The sequence below is a fragment of the Truncatella angustata genome (genome assembly GCF_020726525.1).
Source record: "Truncatella angustata strain MPI-SDFR-AT-0073 chromosome Unknown BKA67scaffold_12, whole genome shotgun sequence".
Taxonomy (NCBI): Eukaryota; Fungi; Ascomycota; class Sordariomycetes; order Amphisphaeriales; family Sporocadaceae; genus Truncatella; species Truncatella angustata.
In genome coordinates, this window is record NW_025763392.1 from 940,286 (window position 1) to 966,231 (window position 25,946).

The window sequence follows — 25,946 nt, forward strand, 5'->3', positions numbered from 1 at the left end:
GTTGTCGTGCCGGATACAAAGGTCTAACACCAAGTTTCGATTGGCATGTCGTGAACTATGCCGCAGCTGGACGATGTGACTGTAAATGTAGGGTATAAAGACGGGTTCAGTCTCCACTCGCACTATCAGTCCAAAATAGTATAGTAGCCCGGTGGGTACCAAGCAAGGAAACGTTAGTTCTGTCAAACACCTGCAAGGAGCACGCACTTGCATGAGAGGAATGTGTTGTACGGCAGTAGTTGCATGCAACTATCCTGCCCATGACGAATGCTTCCCTGGCGAATGCAGCACCAAATCCAACCGATGACTGGCCGAAACAGCATTTTGTTTCTGGAATGGGTAATGGTCCCACCAGTACCTTTGAGATATCATAATTGCCGCATGACAAGTTCAGTTGCCATCAGCATTACCGCGTCCAACTCCGCCTGCTTCATGATCTGATCCTCATTGCCTCGTTCTGAATTGGCCGGATGGCCATTGATAAAAGAAGAGGGGTCAAGGTGGGATTCGGCCAAGCAGCGTGAGATAAATTCAAGAAAGACGGGGCAAGCTCTATGTACTGCTCGTCTGTTAATCAAGCTCTGGGGACAGTAACGTGAGACTGGCAGACGGGATATAAACTTGAGAAGGACGTGGAAATAGTGCACCGCCCACCACCCTACCTTCCAGCCCTTAGACAAGATCAATCACCAATCATGGCAGATCAAAAACAACCAGACGCTCGTCTTTACAAAGACATATACTCGCGGTCATTCTTGACGCGGATATACGATCACTATGTCCTTGGCTTCAATATGAAGTATGCTTGGAGCTGCGCGACTGATGCGGTCCTTCTCCCATTCTTTGCGGATAACTTCTCCCATCACCACATGGACATCGGTGTCGCAACAGGATGGTTTCCTGCGACAGTGCTGAGAAGGCCTATCCGCAATATGGAGAAACACCAGTTGACGCTGGTTGACTTCAACGAGACCTCTCTCAATGCATCCAAGGCCCGGGTGTTGTCGGTAGCGCCGCACACCAGCGTCAACTGCGTACAGGCTGATATAACAGCACAGCTGCCTGAGTCACTCAGAGATGCATGCGGCAAGTTCGACTCGATTACCATGTTCAATCTCTTCCACTGCGTACCAGGAGGCGCCGAGAAGCTTCGCGCGTTCGCAACGTACAAGGAGCTTCTATCGGACGGCGGCGCGTTGGCTGGCTGCACAGTACTAGGCCAGAAGCATGCGACAGGTTTCTTCAGCAGGTCATACCTCAGGATTTATAACCGCTTGGATATCTTCAATAATTGGGATGACGAGCAGGAGGTGATTGAGAAGGCATTGAAGCAGGAGTTTGATCAGGTAGAAACGGAGGTCGTTGGCATGATGTTATTGTTCAAGGCATCAAAGCCCCGAAGATCTTGACCTGGTGTGCAGCTTGATCTCATGGTGGTCAGTGTCCTGGCAATGACGATTTTTGCTTTTCTTTTTCTTCTTCTTTCTTTCAGGGCACTTCAGGGGCCAGTGGGCAAAGACGCTGGTGGCTGCGGGTGAGAGCGGGGCGTCCCGTTCGGCGTTTCGGTTGACGGGTTGACGGTAGATGAAATGACATATACGAATCTTGCATAAATACGGAGAACTATATGCAGCTGAAGCACTACCTGCGAAACGAAACGAATCGTGCAGCTCTGCAATGGTCACGACTATATAGCCTTCTTTGGCGCCTGTGTTCCTGATTTTCCCTGCGCATTTTGAGGCACTCTTGAGTTTTCACCTGTTAGAGTGCCTCTCTGCGATGCGACATTTTGTGACACTGAAGTATCTTACCGGCAAAGTGTTTATGTTAGTGGATCCCAACCTAAACTCTACCACAGTCGGATACCTAGCGGATGGATTGCCTGCTGGAAGAGCGATAACCTAACCTAGTGCGGGATGAGCTGAAAGCCTTTGTCGGGGTTTGGTCATTCGCTGGGGCGGGAAAGGTCTCTAGGTCCGAGTTGGGCCTCTCTCCGGTTCAGGCTCAGGGCCATCGAACGTCACGGAAACACAAATGTCCAACAAGATGCTGCAGGAAAGACCTGCACAGCCAGCGAGGTTGACGAGTGCCGACCCGAGGCATATGAATTCGTGAACCATGAAGCGACACGCACCACAATATGGCACCGGCATCGACACACGCGGGTCTTGCAACGTTCCAGCGCCAATCGGATAGAGTGCCAAACCCTTCCAGGCAAAGCCCTAGTCTCGGGTCGGCATAGCTGCGACGCCTGGGGTTTGCATAATACCTTTTCAGCATAATATTGGAAAATAGACGAAATACGGAGTACTCACGGACCAAGAGAACCATCACCAGCTCCTTGTTGATCTGATCACCCAAACAAATGGAGAACTGCCGCAAGCAAGGGGCAGACGCAAGGATCGGGCATCAATTGATTGAAAAACCATCCGGAATCCAAGGAATCGGTTGCTTCGATACTTTCGTCTAGCATCCCGTTGGCAAACTCTCGAAAATAAATCCAACAGCCCACTTCTCACCAACGAGACTACCGCCGAATCTCTCCACCTAGCCGCGTCGCTGCTCAGAAACCTAGTGCCCTGGTGCTTGTTACTGTTGCAACCCGTCTACTTCTTTCGGTGCCAACTTGTTCTTCTTGTTCTCTTTTCTGGAGCGAACTAAAGCAACGAGCCACCCTCGGAGCGGCCCGAGGTGTATCTTTCATGGATGGACAAACGCAAACAGAGCGGCTCACAATTGCGTGGCAAACCTTCACATGAATCCACGGCGGGATCCTCATCATGGTCCCGTGATCTATCGCTGAAGGGAGGGAGGCCGTCGACCACAATGGGCAGTACAGATTCCTTCACCGCCACTTGTTCAACACCCCCGAGCACAGCATCGACCCATCAACTGCCCAAAGATTCCTCAGAGTCGCATGCATTTAGCGCAAATGTAAGTTGGCTGTCTTTGTGTGGTTGAGTGTGCTTTCATCGATCGATACCGCGATGATGGATCCATGTGACCCCAATTGACTATTGCCAATAGGTTGGACTTGACGACGATCGGCTGTCATTATCAAGCGCTGCATCCGCTGACATCGATAATGTGGAGTACTATCCTGCGGAAGATTCTTCCGATGGTTCAGGACCCGAGACTGTCAAGACATTGAAACGGTACATGGGCTCCCAAAAGTTGACCCTGCCTGCCCCTTGTGGGGTTTTGAACACTGCGGCGGGTTCGCTGACGAATGATTATCCACAGAGCTTCAACTACCCAGAGCTCAGGTCGGCTCTTGCGCTATATTTCCAGAAAACTGGGAAGGAGTTTTAACAAGAAGGCAGGGTTTCGGGGCAAAGCTTTCCTCCCTAATGACCAGGTGGGTAACGCCTGTTGCATGGCTACACCATGATTGTCTCTGTCACAGCCACTGACGAATACTTGCCACTATCTTAGATTGAAAGGGAGCGAAACAGTAAGTTATCCCTGTATGGTTTGATGCTCGCTTATGCTCATGCGAGATAGTACTACAGCATCAACTATTCTTGGAAGTGCTCGATGGAAAATTGTTCTTGTGTCCCGTGAGGCCCAAGAGGGTGCTCGATATAGGGACTGGCCCGGGACTCTGGCCGTTGGTATGACCCTCTGCATGCGTTGTTTGATAAGCACTGGCTAATACGATGTAGCAAATGGGCAAGCAAACACCCTTGCTCGCTTGAAAAACTAAAACATGTTTGCTAACGAAAACCATCCAGCCCAGAAACATCCCGAAGCTCTAATATTGGGTGTTGATGTTGATCCAGTGAAACCACCCTACCTGCTACCAAACTGCCGCTTCGAGATGATGGATGCCTCTCAGTCATGGTCGTTTGATCAGAGTTTTGACTTCATTCATATGCGCATGGTAGGTGAGCTGCCAAATGGCAAGCACAAACTGTTTGAAACCATGTACGAGCATCTGGCCCCTGGTGGATGGATTGAGATAACAGAATGGCTTGTCAAGTTCCAGTCTCCGAATCACTCCCTCAACATGTTCAATATCTGGAACAAGAACTTCAAGCGGGGACTCAAAAAGTTCGGAAGCTCGCCTTTTTGGGCATTGCAGTGGAAACAGATCATGCAAGACAGGGGCTGCCTGAATGTCACAGAGAGAAGATATCCGGTTCCTCTGAACCCATGGGCACCGGGCAAGCGGTTGCAGAGGCAGGGTTTGATGATGGCGGAGAACGTTCAGACATTCATCGAAGGTGCCACCATGCCGGTCTTTACTGGTGCCCTTGGCTGGACGCACGAACAAGTCCAAGAACTACTAGTGAGCTTGAAAAGAGAGGTTGCGGACACGAATGTTCATGGGTTCCTGACACTGTATGTCCATCCGATTTTCGGTTCAATGCTTGACAGCTCACAAAGATGTAGCATGACCATTTGGTGCCAGAAGCCTAGAGAAGGCTCATCGATATCGTCATCGGCCAAGACAATGAGGTCTGTCTCATCTCAAGCAACAGCTGCTGAAAGGGGACCATTCTAGATTGGTAGGGGATATTTATTACCGCTTTCCGCCAAGACACCACGTTACTTCCACGTTGCACCAGCATGTTTAGGAGCAGCTCTCATTAGACGGGCTTTAGGGATCAGGACTTAACATTGTCAATGAAGTCGTCCCTGATTGATCCCGTGGTTGAGCCCAGGACACGGCATCACTGAACTCGTGGTTATTTTACTATTTTTATTATTTATTTTCTTTGTATATCTCGCGCTTTGGCGGTGGTTTCTTCTTGGCCACTCACTGCTGCTATATTTGTTGTTAAGATACCATATAGAAGGGAAAAGGGATGATGTATAGATTGGAACTTCAGAGATATCAGCATCGGTGTTAGGCGCACCCAATAGACCTGCCTCCAGCAATGGAAATCAACATCAATGACTCTACTCATGCAACGATTATGATTTATGAGCCCACCATCCTGACTTATCTCCGCTCGCATACAGCCATGTAAGGAGCATAGACGCCTACCTAAATCAGCCACTCGCCCCAAGTTCAAGAGATCAAGAAACCATGCAGAGACTCACCCGAGAAGAACAGTCTGCCTGTTTTATAATCATGCAACACCGTCGTGGCTCCAGGGAGTACTTCGTTCATTCCATCCTCAATTTCCTTGCTGACCTCGTATTGACCTTTTGCATTCTTGGTAATCTTCAGTGCCGTTGTCGGAGCATTCTTGTTCAATGGGTCTTTGTTTGCCGCAAAGAATTTCATTGCGTCCGGAATAGCGGCTGCATATATATTCCCATTGCGATCTGGAGAGAGATTATCCAACACATAGTTTGCATTGATGCTGTCTACCTTCACAAGGTCTCCGTTGATCTGAGGCTGGAAGATGTCGATCAGTCCAAGCATTGAACTAGGAACGTATATCCGACCGTCTCCGCCTTTAGCTAAGCCATTGGGAAACTTGAGACTGGACGCAACCTGTCGGCATGACGTCTCGTCACAATATGAGACGTCACCTGTTCCGATAAGGGGTGAGATGTGAAATTTCTAGCGTAGCTCAGTCAGCTTCCAAGCCTAGCAGCACCAGCTGAGGACCTCAACCTACTAAGCCGGTCTTGATTGTGCCGTGATCGTTCGTGAAGTAGAAAGCATTGCTATTACCACCAACTGCGGCGACTCTGTTCGGGTTGACAATCTGCGGATGTACGAACGTCTTTAAATGGTCCAACTTCTCTGCTTTACTACCAGTACGGAAAAGCTCAATCGTGGTGTTCGCCCCAAACTTGGCATGATCGAGGAAGTCCTTGGTTACGGGATCGACAGACGGCTTCAGGTTAACGACCCAGAGCCGCACGCTTCCGTCTTCATCATCCGATCCTGAGAAGCCGGAAAGATAAAGACGACCGTCGCCGTTCGTTCCCGGAAACCCAGGCGTATCAAGGACGCGGGGCATGACTTCACTGTCGGAAGCCAGGTCATCTATGTCGAGCACCAAGATAGCATCACTCATTCCCCGAGCTGAAACATTGAAATGGCCCATGCTATCCACATCTTCCGTCAGCTAACAACTCTTTCTCATGCGACACTAAAAATAGAATGACCTACGTTGGCATCCATCTGGCTCTTGCCAGTGGATCAGAGCACGCCAAAAACAGTTGCCTTGTCGACTCTGAGAGCCACATGTCCTCACAAGCTTGGATACGCTCATGATAGATTCGTCGACAAGTGTACGGAAACGTGCTCAGTAGTTCGACTTTACGGCCGATACCTAATCCGAGGCTTACCATGCGCGGAAATTGTATTTGGTAGATGAAGGCGCTGAGTAGCACTACAAGAGTGGTAAAGACTTTGAACAAAAGGCCTGCCATGACATCTATCTGCTCTAGGGCCTCGATCGTTCAAAGTAACTCCGTCCCTTCAGTTCGATGCACTTTATAGCTATGGTTACGGTGGAGCCCAACGTGTCAGCATTTAAATGAAGGATCTCGCTGCCAGATAAGCCGGGGCAAATATCAGGCCATGGCGGGGCCACCTAGCTGAGTTTTTCGTAATATGAGACAGGGACATCATCATCCTAGAACGTATCGAAGCAAGCTTTGTGCGATTTGAACTGGGTTCGAATGATAACATTCGCGTTCAATAACTTACAGCGTTAGACAACGAATGCCGACAAGGTGAGGCAGTGGACAAGGATTAGCGCAGTCGCCTCATGCCTCTCGATTACCGGTATAACAGAAACCACTTCACAACGATAGTATTCTATTAGTTTACAGTCATTTGTTCGTCTTAATTTGCATCGCAAGTATATCTGGCTGATGGGTTTTAGAATTCAAGTTCGGAGATGCGCCAACTGTTGTGTTTCCTCTTGCCCGGGAAAAGCCCTGGATCATTCTTCGCAGCAGTGAGGCCGACCGCACATGACGAGTTTCGGAACGCGTCACTTGTCCTGGAAGAGCAGAAACATGAATTGCATTGATTCTGTCCACCCCCGAATGTATGGATTTGAACTATCTTGACTAATGATGACCTGGCTGTGAGACATGTTGTACACGATTTTATGGTATTAGAAGTACTCACCTACTTTATATTAAAACCACCTGAGGACCCTTAGCTCTCCACAGGATCAACAGTGGGGATGCATGCCGCCGCAAAAGTTGCCGGGCTACACCGCAAGCCAGACGTAGATTGGAGGGTCGCTTCAACAGAGTGACCACACGAGTTTTACATGATCAGGGCTGCACACGAGTGCGCTACTCACGAAGGATCTAGAGCGCCGACCAATTTGCCTTCTCCAGCTGCTGGGCGGATAATCTAACGCTTATGGGCATTTACTCGCGGAGATATATAGCTACTCTATTATGCCGACATCTGGGTAGAACGAACACAGAGAAGCCTTGGTCAAATTTGACTATTTATTGATGGGTGTGTGCATACAGAAAAGGGTTTCGACCGGAAAGCCACGTATCGGTTTACATAGAGGAGCCTAACTTTGAAAGTGAGAAGTGATGCCCATTCGTCGTTGCTCTGGGACGGGAAACTCTAGATGTTCATCCTGCAATCTATGATACGGAGGAGTACACGGGTATCATGTCTAGTAAGGAACCTGGAAATTCTCAAGGGCATGGATATGCTGTACGTGTCAACAACCACGTAGTCACGAGATGACTGGAGCTCAAAAGGTATGGACTACATACAAATAACCAATACATTGCTTTCGAGGTCGAGTATGAGATGCACAGGCTTTCAGATCCTCGCTCGTAGCCGCGTGTCACTCGTAGATGACATGGTATGTGGAATAGACGTCATGCATGATGACAAGAGAGATATGACGGCAGCAAAAATAACCATAACAACTAAAGCCTCGAGAAAATATCACGCGATCTAATAGAAGCTACATGTCGAAGAAATTCGAACTAATTTTCACCTGAAACTGTTCGATGCTGTCGATCACGATCATGGTTCATATTTAGATATTGCCGCTGCTTGAATTGTACTTATTCGCAGCTTTGGCCAATGAATATTGTTCGCCGTAACCCTTTCTTTATACATGTACGCTAATGGCAGGTTTCTAGTGCCCGTCCACACCGTTCTCTTCATTGCTACTGCAGCAGCTCCCATTTGTACCGTTCGTGTGGTTAGAACCGTTAGAGAATGCCAACTTGCTAAGCTTGTCCGTCGCGTTATATACTCCGGAATTTCCTGCTGCGACTTGACTGGGAGTACTGGCATAGCTAGGGGGGACATCCATGACAGGATTGTTGCCGAAGAAGTTTCTTGGCTTCAATAGTAGAGTAATAGGCTCGACCGGCATCACGGGGAAATCTTCAGGCGCGGGAATGTGGACGACACCGAAAGTGTGCCACAGTACAATATCAGTATTATCAATGGACTCTGAGCCGTCACCGATCCATTCTGGCAGACCTAACGATGGCTCTCCGGAGGTCTGAGGTACGTGGCGACCGGCAGGCCATAGTTGGTCATCCTTGTCTGTATTTCTGTCAGTATTAGGAGAATCGTGGAACAAGTTAATACTTACACCTTGTTACGTGGACTGCATGTCTTGCGAATCCAGCCCGCATCCACACCAGCGATCCCTCTTTTGGCAGCAACGGTGGGACTTCACGGCTGATAAGCTTATACGATGCCGCTTTGCCACTGTACGGATGTATGTTGTTTGTATTACACATTTCCCACGTCCGCACCGTCTTGCCGTTGTAGTCTGTTCTGGACTCTCCAGTAGTAGAGAACTTCTTGCGCTTAGCGTAAAATGCGTTGCCGTAGTAGTTTTCCGGGCTTCCGACAGGCGCATCGGATGGTACAGCATCGGACATGAAAACGGTGTTGGCAGGCCCGTCGATGTTGGAGTCTACTCGGAGACAGAACAAATGTTGATGATTGTGGGCATTGACACCAGGGTAAACCTGCGTTCCCCATCCGTGGGTATCCTCGCCTTCGTTCATGCCATAAGTGTTTAAAATGCCGGTGAGCTTGATCTCAGGCTGAATTGTACCATCCTGGTGGAAGATCCACTGGCAGGCATACTCATAGTTCGCAGCAGTGAAGACTTGTTGAATAATGAGTTTCCTTGCACGCGTAACTATACTGGAATCGTCACGGAAGTCAGTATGTTTGAATAAAATGCCTGCATCCTCTTCATGAATGCAAATCGCATTCTTGATAGTACGGATGTCACCAGCTCTAGAAGGGAATTCCGCGTCAAGATAGTGGATGGATCCCTTGCAGTCACAGCCCAGTGCGAGACTGTTTGTCATATAACCGGCACCATATTCTCCCAGATCGAAAGCATGTTTGCGCTGATGCGGGTGCTCCGGGTTTCCGCTGGCGGGCGTCAACACAATGCTTCAACAGGCTTGGGAGCAGACTTACTATGGGACAACCATCTCTGCCAGCGATAGACGGTAAAATAGAGACCTTGCGGTTCCCTTGTCGTTGTATGTGATGTTGTTCAAGACAATGCCTTCTCGGTAGTTGAAGCCGATGTGGAATTTCCAGTTTTGCCATTCAATCTCACGACCGTTCATCTTAAATGATACACCCTCAGGCTGTGAGATATTGATTGGCTTGAGATCCTGCCTATAACCACCAGCTTTCTCCACGGCGGAAGGCGTGTAGTTGATGGCTGCCGCCTTGCTCAGTGGCCGTCTGACTTTTGGAATATCAATATCGACAATCGCCTGTTTGTCAGCGTCGTAGATGGGGCAGAAATCCAGAGGATACTGGTATTGGCAATCGTCTACGTTTGGTCGGTAATACATGAGAGCTTGCTGAAGACGGATCTTGTTTCCGTGACGCTCGTCAAAGCCAATGGTCCAGGGGTCGCAATACACCTTGTGCATGTCTTCTTCAGGAACGCCACTGATCTTGCATTGCTCAACAACCTTGGGGTCTTTTCTGACAGTATGCTCCACAGTTTGGAGCTCTTCCATAGTAATCTTGCCACCATGTTAGCTTTCGCACCACGACGTTATGGGTCAGGTTGACACATACGATGGGCTGTAAGCCATCAAGCAGCTCCCATGATGTGATGTTGCCACTTTCAATATCAACCAGACCATCGTATACCTTGCCGCCAGGGGCAATGACAACAACATCCGCGATACGCTTGGGCGTTGGTCTGCTGTTATCTTGGAGCCATGCTGTCATTTCAGTTTTGCGTGGTTCTTGGAGTGAGACGACATTGAAGAACACATCGCCATGTGTTTTTTTGACGATGCCAATAACCCCTTGAATCTCCTTGGCTGTTAGCGGATCGAAGGGGTGCAATTCTGGTAAAGTAAGCGATCCCATTTTGAGTATATCCTAAGAAGTGGTTGGTAATCTCTAGTGGTTGAGGATACGATGTCCCTAGCTGTTTGAAGCGTACTCAGCCCCCTATTTACATACGCTGGGAAAGCTGCAAGAAGTCATACTCCAACTCAATGGGCATACGGTGTCTCGATAAGGAAAAGCTATCCGCTTAGCCAACCAGAACACCTAATTACAGTAAGGTTACTCTTAGCTCGATAAGCTGTCATAGGTGTATAGACATTGTTTGTCATTGGTCCTACTCAAAGAATAGCCCCTCATCACGATAAGTGGCCACACCCCTCATACGGAGGAGTGATAAGAAGCTCTAGAAGATAGTTCTCCACCGGCCGAGGGCGGACTGCGAGGTCCGCCTAGACTTCCTGCAACTGGACAAGTGTTCGAAATTGTGAACATCATAGCTAACTGACTATGAGCTCCTCTCGTAGAACTGTTTGTCATTATGCTTTACAGATTGGGTATGTCTTCGAACACAGTGCCTGTGCTGGCCGTGTCGCCCCACGCTTCCATAAACGGACTTGCATGTGCGGGATCGGTTCAGGTTGTGGGACAATACCCCGCCATTTATCTTGTCTCGTGCGATTGGCCGCTAGATGTGCGATATCTCCTGGTACACTCGAATAAATGCTGCTGACGCAAACGTGGTGATGGTGTATGGAAAAAAAAAAAAAAGGGGGGGTATTGCGATATATAACACTATCGTTGCAACTATTACGCGCCCTTGCACATATCGCTAAACACGTCCTCCGGCCGTTGAGAATCGAGCGCTGGTGTATCTATAGCGCTAGCATAGTGTTATCTACGTAAAACCTCATCCAGCCTATGTTGCTCGCTCTAGTTAGTCAAAACATGTGCACTATGCAGCCTCCCAAAAATCTGTGACGGCATGCGATGACTTGTGCACCACGTACTCTTATTTAAGCCGGAAGCGCATAATCTTGTTTGAGAAGAATTCTAGAATCTACCTATAGTACTGACAATAGTGTCCCACATCATGGTAGACCAGTAAGGACAAGTTTATGGAGGTCATGACTTCGTCAGACGGCAGCATAATAAATTCAGATCCTGACGGAACTAAAGCGAGACTTATACTGGAACATACTTGGTCTTCAACTGTCTAGGGGGTTCTCACGGGCCTTGGCATGTGAACAAGGAGGACCTCTTCGGCTGCCCTTTATGTTTGAGGGTTGAGCTCATGTGGAGGGATCGTTTAGTCTATCTGGCGCCCCTGCACGCTACACCCTCGGAGTCACTCGACAGAGCACAACCTCCATGACAATTTCTACATTAGATATAGTATTTCTTACTCAACTGAGGCTACCCTTTTCCAGACAATATGTTCATGCACATTAGTTCAAGTTTGGATCATTACGATGGAGATATCACGTACTCACTCGAGAAGCGGAGCTAGTTCTCCCAGCACTAATCATATTGCATTTAGTTGATTAGTCGATATGAGCATCGATCATGCGTAAGGTTAAACAATATGCAAAAGGAACGTGGAACGATTACAGGTAGTGCCAGAATTCAACCGGATACTCATCCCTATCCCCTCAAAAAAGAAAAGCAAAAGCAAGACAACAAAGGGTGAAGTCAGCGGAACCGCTGCCCGGCAAGCAACCGAGTCAACTACCCGTCCTATTCTCTCAGCCGACTCCTTCTCATGGTAATCTGAATCAAATCTCAACACCCTTGCGAAGAAAATCCTTCCTATCATGTTAACACAGTTCCACGACCGGGGATTGACGTCCCTTAGGGTTGGCCTGACTTGCCCGCTGGTAGAGCCTGTTTCGCGGCCTGCTGTTATCAATACTGCATGGCATGAAGGTCTAGTCCCTAATAGGGCGAGTGTGGGTAGTAACTACGAAAAGGCTCAGTTGAGCGATGCGACCATTAGAGAAGGTTAAACCTGTCCGTGAGAAGTCAAAAATGGAGCGAAACGTATCAACAACATTACTGAGGTGCATAAATCTGGGAGATGAACATTAATATCATACGGATGATGAATCACATCCTACGTTTGATGAATGACGGCGTAGCTGAACGATAAATGTGTGATGCCGAACGAGAAGAACGTGATAGCTCACGACCAAAGCAAGTCTGCCATTAGAACTGATCAGACTAAGGAGGCTGCAAATCGGTTTATACTCAGGGCAAGTGAGTCTTTGCTATGTAACTGCCGTTTAGTGTCCTTGTTGGAGTTAATACGGCGCACGACAGTAAAATTTGCAAAGACGCAGAAACATTTGCAGCTCAGAGTAAGGAAACTACGAATGGAGAACTCAACACAAGAGCGGCAAGGAGACACCAGGAATTTGGTCTCGCACTCCAGCTCCGCCACTACAGTGTTTTCCTCGATAACCACATAATCACTATCCACGACTGTCCTAACAGCTGCAGTGGACTCTAGTGCTAGCACATTATGAGAAAATACAACCTGAAGCGTACCTGCCAACTGCCTACTTATCATCTTACTTGCCAGCATATGCATTTAAGTTCCCATAATGACATATCACCCCCTGAACCGAGCCACCCCTACAACTGAGCCACCTCCATTGACGAGGTTGAATATTAGCTTTAAGAGGCTTATTACTTACCGCACGCAGGTTTTAAAAATCGAAAAGAAAATCGGAAACCATTTTTTACATTCCAAAATATAATATATGTTGGAATATGGTTATCCGCGGTCTCGCACGACCATATAGTCTAGCTAGTTACCGGCGTACTGACGGCAAGCCACTACAGCCACACCGTGGCTGTCGGCAGCTTGCAGTCGTATAGGCCAAACCCCTATCTGTAGATCGCGTACGATAGGAAGAATCCCTTCTTCCTTTCGTACGATAGCGCTGAATAGATCTATTTGTCGCCCACACTGTACGGAAGAATTGAATGGAGAAGCCATTCCACAATACAGCTATATCATATGATATATTAGAAAGGTTCCATGGTGTAATGCGAAATAATTGTATCTCGACGTCGAAGATCCCTAGAAGTTAAGATATTAGTAGGTAATTACGCCCTGAGAAGTCAAGTCTGTAGAAGGGTGGCTCGGTTTTAGGGTTGGCTCGGTTCAGGGGGTGATATATATCAATAATAATAACAATAATAATAATAATAATAGCCCTTTAGAGCCGATTATTAAGGTGGATACGCTTCTAACATTATTAATATCCGGGCTTGATCACACAAATATAAATGACATCTCCAATTCAGTGAACTGCCTCGACCGAAGGTAGATCAACTAAATTAGACAGATCATGAATATCAACGAGTTTCAGGATTAGTTCATCACCCCTGAACCTCGCGAACTACCCGTCCAGGGGGGTACATTGCAGCACATGACGCACGGCATAAGACTATCACTTGTGTTATCGACAGCGTAGGCGACTACGAAAACGCCGCGTATGGAGATAGGCTGTGGATAGTCTTGGACTGCTCTTGGGCCTATCAAGTGGTGAGGTCGTTCCACCAATGGTCAAGATTCCTCGTTACTTGCCACATAATCACGGTGAGTGTACGTAAACCCTCAAGAATGATACTGCGAATTTTCTCTCATTTCGAAAACTACTGCCTCGTAGACGATGATTGAGGGTCCATGAACATATAAAATAAAACTTGACGGTCGTGAAGATGGTTTTACGAAAAAGAGACAAAAACACTTTTCTTTCGTCTATAAGGAGAATGAGGAAGTAGGCTATATATGTGACTCTGCGGTCAAATAGCGACAGCTAAAGTCAACTCAACCCTTACCTCAATAATGAATCAAATGAGTAATTTAAACGAAGTTCCAACTCTGCACAGATAGACGCCACCCAAAGGATCAATTTGAGCATCTAACTTGTCTATGGGTGAATGCTATTCAAACCTTGATGGGTATTCTTATGAACTCAGTCTTACTTCAGCCAAAACAGTTCAATATGACCATAGTTAACAGTCACATTGTGAGACTAGCACAAATTCAAATTGCAGCACACGATCTACTATGGTAGGCATATCCACCCCGGTAATAGTTTTCTTACAATGAACTCCTTCCTTCCATTCTAATAAAGCTATTACGTGGACGCTTTGGCCGTCAACTTGGTTAAGGGGGCTACTGCAGACGACGCATTCATCGTTGGTAGCACAAGACCCGAGTCAACTTCGTCTTGCAGCGAAACCTTAGTTGTGGAAGTATTTCGCGACGGGAAGACGCGTTTGTGAATAAAATTGGTGCCAATTATGTTGTGGTCAGTCCAATGCCACGTTCACTAGAGCACAGATCATAAAAATACAATTTGTACATTGAACAACGTTTCAAATTGGCAAACCATTGGCTCAAAGCTTTTGGAATATACTGACTAGTTCTCTTAGATGCGAGGAACATTCCTGATGCAAAGTACTACGATTCTGCGAGATTTCCGGCGACGATTGGCTTTCCTAACTGCAGTGATCCCAATATCGAAGTCTACAACGATTTTATCGCTACGAGATGAAGAATCGTGGCAACCTATTCAGCTAATGTACCAAAAGCATTTATTGACGCTAAATAACTTTTCTTTAAGATTTGTTCAACCGGTGGGTGTACAGCAAAACTACCCAGATATGAACAAGCGACAGTAGCACATATTGTCTGTTACATGTCCTACCGAAGAGCTGCTATAACTACAACCATTCTAGAATGACGCTGTCCCACAAGAAGCCTCTCCATTGAGTATACCTGGTAATTGTAAAGTCCACCGTGTTCTTGCCCTCGCTGAGAACGTTACTGGCGATCTCGTATTGAAGGAATCGCCATTCGCCACTGGTCTTGCCCGAACGGTACAATGCTGGGTCGGAAGTAAGAGTGTCCTTGCTCAACGACCCCAGAAGCTGTCCGTTGGCACTGATGTTGAGCGCTGCACTCTGAGAGTAACCGGCAAGTGACACACTTAGCAATGCGCCTTTTGTGTGTTTAGCCACATCCTCCGAGGTCAGAGTGAAGTCAACTGTCCACGTTCCGAGGAGAGACTGTGCGTAATACCAGTCTGACGCGTTTGAGGCGCCGATGGTATAAGTGAAGTCTGCTGGGCCCTTGTCTGTATCACCATGTTCATACGGCGGACCGCCGTTCTTGAAACCCAAGGCCTTCTTATCGAAGTCGCCGACCTGAAATATTTGGTCCAGTCCAGAGACCTGCCAGTCCAAGGTGCCGAGGTTAGTTGTGACACCCTTAGAAATGACAATGTCGCTCGTGGTGAAGTTGGTGTACACATCAGCAATGTCCCCACCATTTGACCACGCATACAGGCCATAGTTACCCGACCGAACATCGGGGATCGAAAATTTGCCGTTGGCGTCGGCGTATGTAGTATAATAGTAGTTGCTACCTTGAATCAGAGGTCGGACTGTGGTGTCGGTGTCACCGAGGTAGACAGCAGCACCGGATGCTGGACGACCATCAGAGAGCTGGAGTGTACCAGAGATCTCTCCACGGCTCTGATATGCTGCATTGTCCAGCCATGAGTATGGCCAGTTCTGAAGCTCCTTCTGATGCTGGGTCTCCACATCTGCAACTGAGCCATCATTCTATAGAAAATATTAGTTGCGATTCCATCACGAACGGGGGTCCACTCACCAAGTACCACAGCCAAGGGCCCCAGATCTTTCCTACGGGTTGCGGTGTCGTCTGACCAACTCGAAAGTGTGAAGTGTCCTGGAAGACATTGAGCTGGACGGAGTCGCCCGTAGAAGACTCCCGGTGTACCTATATATTGTCAGTCGAGCCAAGTCGGATACTTTGTGCTTCTTACCGTCAACGTTTGACTCAGCTGGTTCGAATTGTGGTAATCACCACCAGGGAAGATGTACCAGGAACCGACTTCCGGCCCATAGAGTCCATAGAAGTCGCGGTCGCGGACAAAGTCTGAGAAGTCGTATTTGGTGATGTAGGTGCCATCCTCCAACTCCCAGGTCTCATCTTGCACTTTGGTGGCGTTGGCATAAAGCGAATAATCAGGTAGAGCTTGATCCCTCAAGTAAGTTCTTGCATTGAGGAATAGGGTAGGGTCCAGTCTCCAAAGCGTCCTCAGAATGCTCAGATCTGGAACGCCTTTATTGACGAAATACTGGTAAGACCCGGCAAGGTCATCGAAGATGACCCAGTGCAACTCTCCAGTGGATGTGGTGAAAGCAACATCTATGTAGTCGTCTCCTTGTGCTGTGATGGCCGCGGATTTCCACAGAAAGTTGTTCTCTCCATCTGCACCACGTTAGCGATATTTTTGCAGAGTAAAACAACTTCATGCTGACCATAGCCCATATAGTGCCCGACAGCAGTGCCAACAAGCTCGTGGCCGCGGTAGTAGACCTTGGTCGCGTAGGTGGAGCCTTGAGTGACATTGAAGATGTCATTGCCAAAGACCCAAGTCGAACTATCAATCTGAGTCAGAAAAGGCGCCGCGAAAGCGGCTGCAGCGCAAGACAGGCAGCTCAGCAAGGTAAAAGCGCGCATCCTATAGAACGACCGAGGCTTTGACTTCAAGTTTCAGCTGGCCTGTATCGATATTTCTGTCAATGCCATACGTGATCGCGCCTTATTTATATGCTTCGCCATGGTCGTCAACACTCGCCGTCGTGATGTAGATCCACGATGACGATCCGGATGTCTACCGAGGACATGGTGATGAGCACCCACTACACGCAATCATATCGCCGCTCAATTGGCGGAATATCTCGAGTTTCCCCTGTATTAATCATATTTCTGTCGGTGGGCCTTGGCATAATAGATTATCTCGCAGGTTTAGCGGCATCACGCAATCACGCAACTTATGGCGTAGGCTGCGGGACTATCTCACGGATTTGGGACCAAAACATTGTGAAGAACAAACAAGAAAACGTTCACATGTCAGACACCCGATCTTCGAAATATCTTCAGTGGGCCTTGCTAGTTATTGAAGACGATGGTTCAGTGCAACAAAACTCGCCGACGGCTGCCAGGCAATCAAGCGCGACCGTGACCCGCTTGAACGCTGCGTAACCGCATGCACAGATCTTGACAACAAAATCAAGCCAGACGCGCATGATATGCCGTCCAATCGATAAGAGACTCGAGCTTGGAATGGTGACCGGAAGTCCTTAGCATAATGCAATCCACGTTGGCAAACCTGTTGAGAAATTCGGGGTGTTTTCAAACTTGGTGCCCGCTGGTGACGATATGGTATGTAGACCGTGCGCTGTGAATGTCAGAGTTGTGCTACAGTACGAACACAGAGTTCTGTAAATCAGGGCGTCTTAGGTGTGTGGGCGTGTGTGTGTGTGTGTGCTTACTTAAGTCGAAATGGATTGACACCACATTGGAAACTCCAGGACGCGGTCGTCGCGATCCACGAGAATCTTCAACAAAATAAAGTTGTCTTGGCGATGCGGCTTAGAATAGCTTAATCAAGGGGCAACGATCATTTGAGGACTGGTCATTGAATGATTCCCTTTCTTGGGTCAGCGGATATCTTCAGACAGGCAGGAGTCGGAACCGTTCGCTGTCAGCCTCAAGTTGGTGGGCCTGGGGCTAATTGCAGGGGCCAGCAGCCAATTGGCGACACGATCGCGTCCTCACCATCTGATCGCCACTTCAGATCTTGACATCTGAAGCATGACGGCTGTAACGCTTTCAGCCATAAGCTGAGACGATATTTCAAACATGAGGTTGACTAAAGTACACACATAAACTACACTGCACTGCCCACGGGTGCAGCTAGGATTTGCTCAGCTCTTCTGCCTTTCTCTCTCTCTCTTTTCTTTTATGAGTTGATCTCGTCATTTGTTACCATTTACGTTCACTTCAAATTTGCGGTTTCTTGTGGCAGGCCACGACTTACGGGTTTTAATACATCACTGGTTTTTTGGGGGGTCTTTTTTACTGTTCATTTTTTTGGACTATCCATTCAAAATGTCCGTTACCAAAGGTCTCACGCCTTGGCGGCTGCTCGTCCTTTTGATTGCAGCTCTTCAAGTCACTGCCTCTTCGGTTGATGGCTTCGTGCAGGCTCTCGCACCACGACAGAGTCCCAGCGCTAACACCAACGCCCTCCTCAATCCAATCTGCCAGAACTACGCAAAGGTCGCCAATCTATCTACCATCGGCCTCAACTCAACATACCGTGCAGCGTTCCTGCGTTCAGCTCCGATGGGCACCGACGCTGCCTCTAGCATCCTCGATACACAGTCGCCGAAGTTGATGGGCATGATGTTCGACAAAAACCTGAACGAGCAGTGCGGAAACTTGAGCACAATTGCACTCGCAGAGGCAGCCAATAACTTCACCAGAGGCATTGTGGCGGACCTCACTATACAGCCTGCTCCTGGTATTGGTGTCATTGGACCTGAGACACCCCTTGTCGTTATAGCAATTATCCTCATGTTTGGCGGCATGTTCATTTCATTATAAGTGGTTGAACGACATATCCAAGCTGCTGGTGTCATGTTGACGGAATAGAAATCTTATTGGCAAATTGGTGGCGGTTATGCAGAGAAGAGCCAACAGCGGCTAAGTACTTCGAGAAACGGACAGGGGTGGAATTCGCTGAGTATGTACATATTTGTACAAATACCTACGCATCGGTACATGCAGCTTCGTTCTGTACCGCATGCTTCAACGTGTAGCAATAGACCCAACGTGGACGTCCCCATGCCTCGTGTGTCTGACCGTAAATAAGTCACTTCGCAGAGAATGTTCGATTAAATGTAGAGCTTGAACGTGCTAGACTAGATGCCAATCTTCACTTGCCGCAGATTGTTCCTGCGCAGCCTACAGTACGGTACTTGATTTACTTGGCAGAGACACTCAGAAGCAAATTGCCCCGCATGAGCCAGTTAGGCGGAAGCCCGCTAAACCCCGAAGCTTCCTGATGACCTCACCCATGAACAAAAAAATCTTAAACTTTGAGCCTTATTTATAGGCATGATGTTGGTTCCTATGTGTAGGCAGGTTTTGGTCTAGCAATCACCAACCATCTTCAGAATGCCTCACTTTCTCAAAGGCTCAAGAATAGCGTCGTCGAAGATTCGCAAGGATGAGCAACTCGGCGACGAGGAACTTGAGCCACTGGAGGACAAAACAGAGCCCCTTCAGCGCCGCTCGAAACGTACTGAACGTGCTGAGCGCAAACAAAAGCAAAAGGTCGAGAAGCATAAAGTCGAGTCGCAGGTGACACACATTCTGGAGTTACCTCATGAGCTCGTGCTTGAGATACTTTATTACTGTCAACCAAGTACACTCATGAATTTGCGCCGCACAAGCAGAGCCTACCGGGACGTCCTCCTGCAAGAGGAATCGAGAATTCTGGATCGGGTGTGCGATTTGCGCTATCGCTGTCTGCGGAAGTGCTTCCACCCGCCGGTTCTTCTGAAGCATGTCGATAAGAATGCGCATGCCGCACTGCAAAGCATGAACAGGGTGGAACTCAAAAACGCGCTCAAAAAACCATTCCAGCACATTCAGCCCCTGATCCGGCCTTGATTTGCACGTGCTTCATCTGTCTTCTTCGATGGAACAGCCTCAATATCATTCTGGACTTCGCACACTATCAGAATGATCTGGAAAGAGGTAACCCGTTGCCAATAATGCCCCGAGGAATCTTTCCGGAGAATAATCGGAAGCTGCTTGACGATCACGCCACTATCGTGAGGAAGGCGCTGGAGAGCCCACTCTGGCACGCTCGGATTCTCGAAGAACATCTCAGATCAACCACACGGGCCATCAGCCGACATGCTGCTAATAAAGGTAACAAGCGGCGGAGGTTTCGAATGACCAAAGAAGATATGGAGTCGGAATCGGATCGTTTCCTCGAAAGAAGTGGACCACCAACAGCTGACATCCCGTATATGAGAGACAACTACTACATGCTGGAGACATTTATGCCCAATCGTGGATGGAACTTGGAGGAGAACCGATGGATGTACCTCCCGAAAGAACAGCATGACACAGATTTGAACATTGTGGTTTCATGGGCAAGATGGAGGGCGCAACAAGCTGCTATACAGGTAGAAGCTCAATGATGATTCTTGATACACAAACACGATGATAACCACAAGCGATGTGTAACCAGTATTCGGTCAACTTATGTATTTCTTCGCCTCCCGCGACTACACCAAGGATGCAATCGCAAATCAGATACCAGATAACTCGTGGTTTATCACCACTTCGCGTGCACCAACGGGTCATTCTTGCGTCTGTTTTCGGCTGTTGATCTAACTGACTCCGCCCGATCTTTGCTTCTTGGGATAATGCCCGCAGGAAACGGCAGTGGCTTTGGGTTCGGCGTCGGTTCGCATTGAATATCCGCTTAATTGGCGGCTTCGTTAGTGGGTCGATGGTTCCCATATGTTGCAAGCCCATGCAATGCGCGCGCCCATGACTTTTAATGCACATTCTGTGAAGTTCGTACCATAACATGCGCGGCGCCCATATCTGAATGATGTAAAGTTCATCAGATTTGGGTACACCATCAGCGGCTCTCTACAGGTAGGGTGAGCTGGTCTCGGCCATCGACCGGGGTTGAAAAGTGGATTGCCAGGGCACATATCCCTTCCCGACAAGATCGAGGTGTTCAAAGACAGGTTGGCTTGACTTCGTTCGTATGATGTCTGCTCAGGCTTACCCATGACTGGCGTGCAGGATAGTACCCTTCGGAATAAAGTATCCTTCGTGAAAGTCATCTTCAGCCATATGTGGGATCCCAATCTCAGCCACGATTGATCGCCGCCTGATTCCGTCCTAGACAACGGCACGAACTATACGGAGTAATTGGGTAAAGGTCACCAAATAATGGCAGTCTGTTGTCTACAACGACACGGTCGACTTCGTCTTGCACCTTCTGGAACCAGTTCGAGTTCTCCATCTTTGTCACAATAAACAAAAGTACGGCATTATATGGTAACCTCGTACAAGCCCCAACCAGGCTATAGAGAATTCATAGGCCTTCTTTCCGAACTCAGGTCGTACTCCTGCTGGTTTTTCAAGAAGTGACGCATAAATGAGTAGAGTGCCGACCCGTTGCATATGACTTTCTCGGCATTACTTGTATAGTCCTGCATCTGAGCCTCCATATCGCTGGCGATTGCTTTTAGTGTGCCGCTCGATGTGGTCAACCACTTAGGAAGCCAAATCAACAACGGCATAAGATTGGTAATATAATTGTTGGCCGCATGGCATCGAGTATCTTGCCAGTGAGCTTGCTGTTTCTTTGTAAAGCTTTGTCCTTCATGCTGTCGACCTTCTGACCGAGTGCAAGGCGGAGTACAACTCCGTACGCATAGCGCTTTACACATTCAATGACGTTTTCGAGTGTGGTCAATAAGTCCTAGAGTATGTATGTCAATTCATGTTCGATGAAGAGCTCGTAGCCCTTTACGACACTGCCAGCGAGAAGGACGTGCAAATTTTGCGATATTGGTGCCAACAGGCTATCAGCTATCGATACTTGTGAGCAAATGGACCGTTCATGATAATGATTTGTTTCATAGATGGGTTTTCGTACCGGACTTTGGCATGAATACGGTCACGAAACTACGAGACACATAGTATGCCGCCGCCGGTCTGCCACCTACAGCTCTATTTATGTGCAAACTTCCTATCTAATCTTTTGACATAGTATCGTTACGTATTTCGTCTAACCTTAGCGGTGCTGAGCTGACCCAAATTATCAGACCAACAGCCTCTTGGCAAAAGCCACATAATTCGCTGCTTTCAGTCAACCTAGTCTCTCCGAAACTCTATAGAAGTCTACAAAAGGTTCGTTGCTTCGCACTTTCAACAGCGTAGGAGTCCTTTGACAATATTGCGGTTCGATGTCAAGCTTTACGTGGTGAGAAGTCGGCCGCTCAATACTGACGCGGACTAGACTATAATAGTTGATGATTCTAACGATCGAGGTGAAAGGTCAGAATTACCGTTCTTAGACAAAGCTCGATGCCACTCAAAGTGTTAGCGAATGCTTGTCTTTTCTAGCAAAATAGCAATACAAGAAGTTTATGCAACAGCACAACACAAGTGCTGAATACGCATTAGCTTTATAGCCGTCGTCCACCTGATATCACGGCCAGACTGGTTGGAGTTTGGGAGACTTTCCCGTCTTAACATCTCAAATTTTGTCCTGCCCTAGGTTAATTATTTTGGCGGGGCCAGTCTCGAAGCCCGCCTTGTTCTGACCTAACCTCAAGTTCTTGTGATGTGCAGCTGCTTTCCGACATTTTCGTCAACTGCCATACCTGATGGCATCGGAACACATGGAAGCTCTTCCAGGACAGGCGATCTAAGTAAATGTATTGATGTGGCATGATGCCACAATTAAAGCTGCTTTCCGCGAATGTTCCTCATGCGGCTTCAAAGATTCTGTCTGTGTCTGCTCACCATCCAGGGCCGTTGACCCCGCCCCCGCATTTCAACTCGCGGGCGCCGGCATGTCTGCACTGCCAGATCGTCGCCCACGGTTATTAGTGGATAGTTGCGGTCCACTGGCGCGGAACGAAACATTTCCAACCAAAGCTTCTGTGTTCCGATTCCGATTCCCATACTAACCGAGCATGTCACGGCGTGATGCATGTTTGCGATTAGAATCATATAATTCGACAACTGGCATCGGTATTTTCGAAGTCCAAATTCTGCTCTAACAATATACTTGCACCTTAAAAAAAAAAAAAAAAAAAAGACAAGTTGTTACGATGCCGGTCACCAACTTCGAGTTCAAGGAGAAGTACCTATACCAGAACGGGTTCAATTCTTACCACGAGTAAGTTGTGTACTATAATTCGACAATAAGAGTACAACACAGTATAATTTATGTCTATCTGCAGGACCGAAGCCGTGCCCGGTGCTTTGCCTATTGGCCATAACTCACCACAGAAACCTGCACATGGCCTATACGCCGAGAAGCTTTCCGGCACAGCGTTCACAGCGCCAAGACATGAGAACCAGCAGTCATGGCTATACCGTATCATACCCTCATGTGCACACCCCAACTTCGAGGAGACAACTACCGGACCATTCACGGCGGATAAGGCGTACAGCCCGAAGAACCTGAAATATGTGCCAAATCAGCTCCGATGGGACCCCTTCAACCACGATGACCAGACGGACTTCGTAAATGGCCTGAAGTTCATTGGAGGGGCAGGGGAGCCCTCGGTGAAGCACGGTGTTGGGTACTACATCTTCGCTGCAGGAAAGTCAATGGACGAGAAGACTGCATTCTACTCTGCAGACGGTGATCTTCTGATCGTCGCGCAGGACGGCGTCCTTGACATTAGGACAGAGCTGGGCTGGCTAATAGTGCGACCTATGGAGATCGCCGTCATTCCCCGCGGCATCAAGTACCAAGTGCATTTGCCCTCAGGCCACGTGCGCGGTTATGCATTGGAACTATACTCTGGTCACTTCACACTCCCTGAACTTGGACCGATTGGCTCGAACTGCCTGGCCAATGTTCGCGATTTTCAGGCTCCGGTGGCTTCCTTCAGCGAGGATTTTGGCGCAACCGCCGCTGAGGGCACCAACGCCTACACAATTATTTCCAAGTTCCAAAACTCCCTATTCACGACACAGCAGACGCACACTCCTTTCGATATAGTGGCATGGCACGGAACCTACTACCCGTACAAATATGACCTTGGACGGTTTAACACCATAGGCTCGACCTCCTTCGACCACCCAGATCCATCTATCTTCACCGTTCTTACGGCCCAGTCTGACCATGTCGGAACGGCAATCGCAGACTTCGTCATTTTCCCACCGAGATGGCTTGTGCAAGAGGACACTTTCCGCCCGCCGTGGTACCACCGCAACACCATGTCTGAATTTATGGGGCTGATCACCGGAGACTACGATGCCAAGAAGGGTGGTAAGGGAGGCTTCCAAGCCGGTGGAGCTAGTCTGCACAATGTGATGAGTGGTCATGGGCCGGATGCCACCAGCTTCGAAGGCGCGAGCAATGCTGACTTGAAACCGCAGTATGTGGGTAAGGATAGCTGTGCCTTCATGTTCGAGAGTTGTCTCATGATTGGTGTATCGGAATGGGGACTAGAAACTTGCAACAAGGTGCAAAATGCATACAACGATCACAGCTGGGGTGGCTTGAAGGTGCACTGGAAGAAACCAGAAGGCGCATCAACCGATACACATTTGCTCAAGTAAGGCCGCTGCCGTGCTATTTGTACACTAAACGATGAATGATGGAAAAGAGCCAGATGAACTGAAGACATTTTGATATCTTACAATACAATATCGCCAGGGAGATTCAAGTCCGGATACTCAGGTAACCCAAGCCCACCCTTGGTATCTGGCAAGATCATATTCAGCACCTTGTAAATCTGGAGCTTTGTAACAACTCCCAGTGCCGTTTGCAAAGCCCAAATGCCCCACTCGGTCTTGGGATACAAGAGATTCGGTGTCCCTGGAGCGAGCTTTTGCATCTCGTTCACATAAGGCCTCAGGACTTTGTCATATGATCGAAGGGCTGCCGCAACATCGTCGCCGTGCCTAGCTAGCTCGCCTGCCAGAATATAGGCCCCAACTAGAGAAGCCGTGGTACCCTGGCCGGTGACTCCGCTAGGGGCATAACCAGCATCGCCGACAAGAACGACTCGCCCCTCGGCCCAAGAGTCCATTTTCACTTGGCCTAGTTCGGTCATGTAGAAATCTTCTGTGGTGTCAAGCCCATTGAGCAGTCTTTCGCGTTGCCATTTGCAATCCGCGTACAGCTTCCTCCACGCAGCTTTTTGCTCTTCCACGCTTTTGCTGGGGTAGTCCGTTAAGTCTTCGACTTTATCCAGGACGCCAAGGACCACTTGAGTAACAGGTCGATTCCCAGTCCTCGTAAAGACAACACGGTATTCGGGAAGATTGAAAAGTTTTCCAATATCTTCCTCCTGCTCTCGCGGGATGCTGAAAAAAGCGACGAGGCCTCCGAGCGACTTGAATACATTGTTGCCTTGCTCTTCGCCCCAGACCATCCGCCGCGTGCGACTGCCCTGGCCATCACAGCCGACGGCAAGATCATAACGACCACGAGAGCCATCAGAGAATATAACGTCCACCCCGCTGTCGTCTTGGCTTAATTGTGTGGCATATTTTCCGAACTCATACTTGACACCGGGCCCCTTGCCATCTCTTTCCACTCTTCTGCCAACTTCCAAACTCTCCTGATATAAAACATCCACGAGATCGCCTCTCATGATTTCATACTCCGATGTAAGGGCCTGTTGACCCTTCCCCGAGTTGTTCACTTCAAACAGCGCTTTGATTGTGCCTTGCGCATCGACCACTGCTACTCCGGACTCAGCCACTGTGCGCTGCTTGACCTTCTCAAGGAGTCCAAGCTTTTTCATGATAGGAATGCCTTGTGCGCGGATGTCAATCTGCTGGCCCGCTGTTCGCAAACCTGGCGAGCGCTCGACCACGGTGATATTATGTGATGGATCAGAGTGCAACAGGAACAGAGCGACCGCCGGGCCGCAAATGCCAGCGCCGTTGACAAGAACGTTCAGCGGCATCGTCAATCTCAGGGCTATCTGCTTCCAACACAACACTAGTCTTGTAATAATGAAAGATAGATGCTTGAAATTGTAATATAATGCTGAAATGTCTCCAGCAGTTTGATACGACTTGACCGGACAATCCTGCTGCCCTCGCATACATATTTAA

The 25,946-nt window shown here is 48.5% G+C and overlaps 11 protein-coding genes across 11 annotated transcripts; 6 read left to right on the forward strand and 5 right to left on the reverse strand.

Annotated features, from left to right (window-relative positions):
- Positions 1–695: 695 nt before the first annotated feature.
- Positions 696–1,409, forward strand: BKA67DRAFT_665026 (methyltransferase; the record flags this gene model as incomplete). The annotated part of the gene is made up of 1 exon (XM_046108484.1): positions 696–1,409. One exon carries the CDS (start codon positions 696–698, stop codon positions 1,407–1,409), a length of 714 nt encoding a protein of 237 aa, XP_045951704.1.
- A 1,038-nt stretch (positions 1,410–2,447) lies between these two features.
- On the forward strand, positions 2,448–4,507 carry BKA67DRAFT_670776 (uncharacterized protein; the record flags this gene model as incomplete). Its single annotated transcript, XM_046108681.1, has 6 exons — positions 2,448–2,934; positions 3,028–3,155; positions 3,244–3,358; positions 3,436–3,454; positions 3,513–3,614; positions 3,735–4,507. Exons 1-6 carry the CDS (start codon positions 2,707–2,709, stop codon positions 4,505–4,507), a joined length of 1,365 nt encoding a protein of 454 aa, XP_045951705.1. The 5' UTR covers positions 2,448–2,706.
- Positions 4,508–4,948: 441 nt separating this feature from the next.
- On the reverse strand, positions 4,949–6,339 carry BKA67DRAFT_596055 (uncharacterized protein; the record flags this gene model as incomplete). Its single annotated transcript, XM_046105251.1, has 4 exons — positions 4,949–4,989; positions 5,050–5,518; positions 5,577–6,012; positions 6,077–6,339. The coding sequence occupies 4 exons, from the start codon at positions 6,337–6,339 to the stop codon at positions 4,949–4,951; spliced, it is 1,209 nt and encodes a 402-aa protein (XP_045951706.1).
- Positions 6,340–8,039: 1,700 nt separating this feature from the next.
- Positions 8,040–10,279, reverse strand: BKA67DRAFT_527800 (copper amine oxidase; the record flags this gene model as incomplete). The annotated part of the gene is made up of 4 exons (XM_046098897.1): positions 8,040–8,458; positions 8,508–9,310; positions 9,359–9,924; positions 9,980–10,279. The coding sequence occupies 4 exons, from the start codon at positions 10,277–10,279 to the stop codon at positions 8,040–8,042; spliced, it is 2,088 nt and encodes a 695-aa protein (XP_045951707.1).
- Positions 10,280–10,621: 342 nt separating this feature from the next.
- Positions 10,622–10,974, forward strand: BKA67DRAFT_587152 (uncharacterized protein). Its single transcript, XM_046104301.1, has one exon. The coding sequence runs from the start codon at positions 10,709–10,711 to the stop codon at positions 10,919–10,921; it is 213 nt and encodes a 70-aa protein (XP_045951708.1). The 5' UTR covers positions 10,622–10,708; the 3' UTR covers positions 10,922–10,974.
- Positions 10,975–14,938: 3,964 nt separating this feature from the next.
- Positions 14,939–16,766, reverse strand: BKA67DRAFT_542168 (polysaccharide lyase family 4, domain III-domain-containing protein; the record flags this gene model as incomplete). Its single annotated transcript, XM_046101062.1, has 4 exons — positions 14,939–15,841; positions 15,891–16,019; positions 16,066–16,514; positions 16,565–16,766. The coding sequence occupies 4 exons, from the start codon at positions 16,764–16,766 to the stop codon at positions 14,939–14,941; spliced, it is 1,683 nt and encodes a 560-aa protein (XP_045951709.1).
- A 1,101-nt stretch (positions 16,767–17,867) lies between these two features.
- Positions 17,868–18,994, forward strand: BKA67DRAFT_587154 (uncharacterized protein). The gene has a single exon (XM_046104302.1). The coding sequence runs from the start codon at positions 18,201–18,203 to the stop codon at positions 18,696–18,698; it is 498 nt and encodes a 165-aa protein (XP_045951710.1). The 5' UTR covers positions 17,868–18,200; the 3' UTR covers positions 18,699–18,994.
- Positions 18,995–19,177: 183 nt separating this feature from the next.
- On the forward strand, positions 19,178–20,326 carry BKA67DRAFT_587155 (uncharacterized protein). Its single transcript, XM_046104303.1, has 2 exons — positions 19,178–19,664; positions 19,706–20,326. Exons 1-2 carry the CDS (start codon positions 19,272–19,274, stop codon positions 20,306–20,308), a joined length of 996 nt encoding a protein of 331 aa, XP_045951711.1. The 5' UTR covers positions 19,178–19,271; the 3' UTR covers positions 20,309–20,326.
- A 500-nt stretch (positions 20,327–20,826) lies between these two features.
- BKA67DRAFT_587157 (uncharacterized protein) lies at positions 20,827–21,460 on the reverse strand. The gene has a single exon (XM_046104304.1). It carries the CDS (start codon positions 21,428–21,430, stop codon positions 21,212–21,214), a length of 219 nt encoding a protein of 72 aa, XP_045951712.1. The 5' UTR covers positions 21,431–21,460; the 3' UTR covers positions 20,827–21,211.
- Positions 21,461–22,972: 1,512 nt separating this feature from the next.
- On the forward strand, positions 22,973–24,395 carry BKA67DRAFT_496840 (homogentisate 1,2-dioxygenase; the record flags this gene model as incomplete). The annotated part of the gene is made up of 2 exons (XM_046097044.1): positions 22,973–23,040; positions 23,105–24,395. Coding segments are annotated over 2 exons (1,359 nt in total), but the record flags the coding sequence as incomplete, so codon positions are not given.
- A 119-nt stretch (positions 24,396–24,514) lies between these two features.
- BKA67DRAFT_665035 (uncharacterized protein) lies at positions 24,515–25,795 on the reverse strand (the record flags this gene model as incomplete). The annotated part of the gene is made up of 1 exon (XM_046108485.1): positions 24,515–25,795. The coding sequence occupies one exon, from the start codon at positions 25,793–25,795 to the stop codon at positions 24,515–24,517; it is 1,281 nt and encodes a 426-aa protein (XP_045951714.1).
- Positions 25,796–25,946: the final 151 nt, after the last annotated feature.